At 45.4% G+C, this 4,624-nt stretch overlaps 1 protein-coding gene across 1 annotated transcript; it reads right to left on the bottom strand.

The window, feature by feature from the left end:
• Positions 1-279: 279 nt before the first annotated feature.
• Positions 280-1,218, bottom strand: LOC125079170 (olfactory receptor 51I2). Its single transcript, XM_047692631.1, has one exon. The coding sequence runs from the start codon at positions 1,216-1,218 to the stop codon at positions 280-282; it is 939 nt and encodes a 312-aa protein (XP_047548587.1).
• Between the last annotated feature and the right edge of the window lie 3,406 nt (positions 1,219-4,624).

Here is a 4,624-nt window from a genome sequence, read left to right as displayed (position 1 = left end):
CCTAGATTAAATCAGTCTTCCTCTGTAAACTGTTGTCTAATCACTTAAGGACTCCAATATTTACCTCTCAATGAAAGCCACTGAGGTGTGTTGAATGTACTAGTTATTTTTTTGTTATCATTTCATAGGACAACTTTTTGATATTTTATTTTTACCTTACATGTTTATTCTTGTCTAGATGATATAAAGATAATGATGATATGATGATGATGAAAATGATACCATGGATGACAACTTATGACTTCAGTCAGCATCAGATATTAAAAGCAAACATGACAGTCACATTTTAATGGGGCGAAACATACGGATAATGGCTCGGCGGATCTCCTTTGTCTTGGCGCTATAAATGAGAGGGTTGAGCACAGGAGGGACAAAGAGGTAAACATTGGACATGAGGACATGCACATAGCGGGGGGCATGCTTCCCAAAGCGGTGCACTACTGAAACCCCAATCATCGGCACATAAAACGCAAGCACAGCCAAGATATGTGACACGCAAGTGTTGAGAGCTTTCAGACGTTCCTTGCGGGAAGCGATGGCCATGACTGAATGCAGAATGAGCACATATGAGAGGAAGATAAATATCATGTCCATGCCAAACGTGGATAAAAGAACAAAGAATCCATAGATGCTATTGATAGTGATATCAGCACAGGCCAGCTTGATCATGTCTGGGTGCAGGCAGTAGGAATGGGAAAGAACATTGGATCTACAGATAGGCAGCCTCTTGAAGAGGAAGGGAAGGGGAAAGAGGATGATAAAGCTCCGAGCTGTCACAGCTACACCTATTCCAGCAATAACTCCATTGGTGAGCACAGTGGCATAGTGTAAGGGATCACAGATGGCCACATAGCGGTCAAAGCTCATGGCCAGCAGAATCCCTGACTCCATCATGGAGAAGGAATGAATGAGAAACATCTGGATGAGGCAGGCATCAAAGGCAATATTGCGGGCATTGAGGCAGAAGGTTCTGAGCACCGTGGGCAATGTGGCCATGGACATGGCCACGTCACTGAAGGACAGCATGGACAGGAAGTAGTACATGGGCTCGTGGAGGCTGGGCTCCATTCGCACGGCCTGTAGGATCAGAGCGTTGGCTCCGAGGGCCACGGCATACATCACGCAGAGGGGCCCTGCTAGCCAGGAGTGAGCGCTCTCCAGACCAGGGATGCCAGTCAAGAGGAAGGCAGCAGGATGAGTGACATTGAACAGTCCCATGGCAGGGGCAAGTTAGCCACACGCTTAACAGGATCGGACCTGGAGGACTTCTGAGAGTTGCCCTTACTGAGGACACAAAGCCAGGGAGGAGCACGCACAAGGCATGAAGTCCTCAGTAGAAACTGTTGCCTTCCTGAAATCACTGGTCAGGGGAAAACATTGGCAAACTTCTTTTCTTCATGTTTCCCCATCATCAGGCTATAAGCTGGGCTAATAACCCTCTGCTTTACACATGAAAGGAGACAATGATCAATGTTTCACAGATCTCCATTAGGAACAAGAAAATGTACAAGTCCTATTATGTTAAGCTATGTTATCCACAACTTTAATGTGTCCTCGAAGGAGCACTGAACAGAAATAAGTCCAATTCACAGGTAGTTAGTAGAAAGAATGGTGAGAGTTTGAGTCATCAGGAACTCATGTTATGAAGCCCTTACCAGGCAGACACAGCCTCCGGCACTGCCTTACTCAGCTCTTCGGACAGTGACACATGTTATTGACTGCATTCCCAGACCTTAATCACAATGATTTCTCTGTGAGTGTGATTACAGTTTGTATTGTCCTGTTATTCTGATGTTCTGGAAACTCCTTCACCTTCATTGCCTCATGATGGATGAAGATAGGGCTGGAAGGCTTTCTGTCAGGCAGAACTGTTTCAGGCTAAGGCACCCTCCTTTGGGAGAGGAACTCCTGAAATATTTTCCATTTCCCCTTCCTCTCCCAACCCTAGCAAAGCAAGGCTGGAGTATGATCTCAAAGTCCTTGCTGATCAGATGGAGGAGGAAGGGGACACAGGATGTCCAGGTATCCATAGGCCCCAGAGATGCTCCCTTGAGGACTAATGCAGCCTCATCACATGGGGAACATTCCTGGATTATCTGGGGTACTATAGGACCCGGATTGCTCTGAGGTTGACAAGAAGTCAGTGGGCCACTTCTCTGCGTGATGGATTGCATCCCTTTTGGTCACAGAGCTCAGTCTACACAGGCCTGTCTCCCTCCACACATATGGTTGCTTGGCTGAACAAGCCAAGCCCCATTCTTCACTTTTTTCCTCCTCCCTGACCACAAGTCCTATGCTTCATACAACCCTCAGTAAAGGAATTTAGGGGAGAAATACCAGAAGATGAGTGAGCTAAAGTGAAAGGAACAGAAAACAAAACAAAACAAACAAACAAACAAACAAAAAAACGACGAAGAAACCAGTCTTCAATGAGCAGGATTCTCTGCAGGGCAGGCCAAAGCCAATCTGTGTGTAGACATCTACATTTTAGTATTTGTGGAAAATAGGCTGCCTGATAGTCCCAGGATCACATTCCTGATCATTCCCAGAAGTGACTCACCTCCTGGGTTCTCTGGAAGCTTGGGAAAAAAGGAAATAAGTGATGGGAAAGCTACGTGTACTGAGCACATTGCATGTCAGATAATCTGCGAGGAATTTTCTATATGTTTCCTCAGTTCATCCTTGACCTTGAGGTGGAGGCTCCTGGCTGTGAGCAGGCCTCTCAGAGCATAGTCAGTAGGTGGCAATGCCTCAGTTTGAGTAAAGATCTGTAAGACTCTAATATCTTCTTCAGTCTTGGAGGCACCATTGAGTGGGGAAGAGAAGAAGTTGAAAGGGGAATAGAGTCCACATTTCTGGATGGAGACTTCAAAGGTGCTCTTGGACCAAGGAGATGGTCGCAGGCAGATTCATGGGGCAAAGAAGATGTGGAAGTCCCTGTCTCCAATGCTGGACTTGAGTTCCTGGGCCCCCAGAACTCAGAACCCTTCCTTTCTCTGTCGCCACATGTGGACCATGTGGTTTAGGGGACAGGTTGCTGGAGGGGGTGAGGAGCCCTGGACTCACTAACCTGCTCTGGCTTGCCCTGGCCATGTGAGTTTGCCCTGGCCATGTGAACTTGGGAGAAACTAGTTCTCTTTCTACATGGAGCCTCTTTCCCCTTATCACTCTTTTTTGTGATGTATTTTATGATCCTTTAGGGCTCTGATGTTCTTTCACATTTTAATTTCTAGTCAAAGACAATGCTTATGAAAGTTTGCTGTGCAAGAAGGCTCACATAGAGGATGAACAGCTGGGGGATGACACAGTGGTCTTCTAATGAATAGCCTTGAAATCAAGGGCAGGAATAGAAGATTAGAGATGCTTGGCAAACCTAGCTCCTGTGGAGTTTGGGACTAGCCGATTTCTTTATTCTTTTATCTCCTGGGTAACTTTACATACCTTATCTCAGAATTCATAGTCACCATTTGCATAGATATAGAGCAAACTGGAGGGGATTATAAGTGAAATAAGTCAAACAGAGGAAGACAATTACCATATGGTTTCACTTATATGTGGAACATAAGGAATAGCACTGGGGACCTTAGAAGGAAGGGAAAAAAGAAGAGTGGGAAATCAGAGGGGGAGACAAACCATGAGAGAGTAGGGACTAAAGGAAACAAACTGAGGGTTTCAGAGGAGTGGGGAGATGGGGTAACTGGGTGATGGGTATGAAGGAGGGCATGTACTGAATAGAGCACTGGGTGTTATAGGCAAACAATGTATCATGGGACCCTACATCAAAAACTAATGATGTTTTATATGGTGACTAACATCACATATTAAAATAAAAAAAAATAAAAGCAAAAAAAAAAAAAAAGAATTCATAATCAAATGCAAAGTTTGGTAATGTTAGTCGATCCATTTTGTAGACTGTGAACACTTTGCTCTAGGATTTCAGAAATTTGCCCTTGTCCTGAGCTGACTTTCCTCCCTGAACTGCTACAATGTTAATGAGTCCTAGTAACATGGATTCAAAGGACATTGAACCTGCAAGCTGAGCCATGTGCAGAAACAGAATGTATTAGCCAGAGTTCCATAGTTAGTGTCAGTGCCCATGAAGGAACCCCCATTCCAGGGTCTTGCACCTGCACTGCTGGCTCTACTAACCTCCAGGCACTCTCTCCCTCTTCTCCCTCCACTGCCTTCCCAGTTGCACTCTTTCTTAGAGCAGTGTTCAAGGAGTCAGCTAGCTGCACCCTAATGGATCTCAGAACTTACCGGAAGCCAGACAGAGGGAGAGACACTGGAGGAACAACACGCCCTTCTCTATCTGCTCCAGTGAATTCATACCTGCCCCTTTTGTATCTAATTCTAAGCCTCTGGAGAGAACAGGGTGATGCTGCTTTGTGTCTGAAAATGCATCAGGAGGGTTTTAGCCTCTAGAGGTCCTTAAGGACCATTGAGAATAAAGCATGTGTTCCTGTTTCTGAAAAAGAACCCAGCAATTAATCAGCCCGTCCAATTCTCTACCCACTGTAAGACACCATTAGTGATGGCTGGGCATGGGTGTAAGAGAAAGGTTCAGGGTTATGTCATCTGTTGACCAAGCGCAACAAATAAGATATAAGCAGAAAATTTAACA

This window comes from Lutra lutra, chromosome 10, assembly GCF_902655055.1.
Source record: "Lutra lutra chromosome 10, mLutLut1.2, whole genome shotgun sequence".
NCBI classification, from domain to species: Eukaryota; Metazoa; Chordata; class Mammalia; order Carnivora; family Mustelidae; genus Lutra; species Lutra lutra.
This window is presented reverse-complemented; position numbering and strand designations above follow the sequence as displayed.

Coding starts and splice junctions, on each gene's coding strand:
- LOC125079170 (XM_047692631.1), bottom strand. CDS start 1,218: ATGGGACTGTTCAATGTCACTCATCCTGCTGCCTTCCTCTTGACTGGC.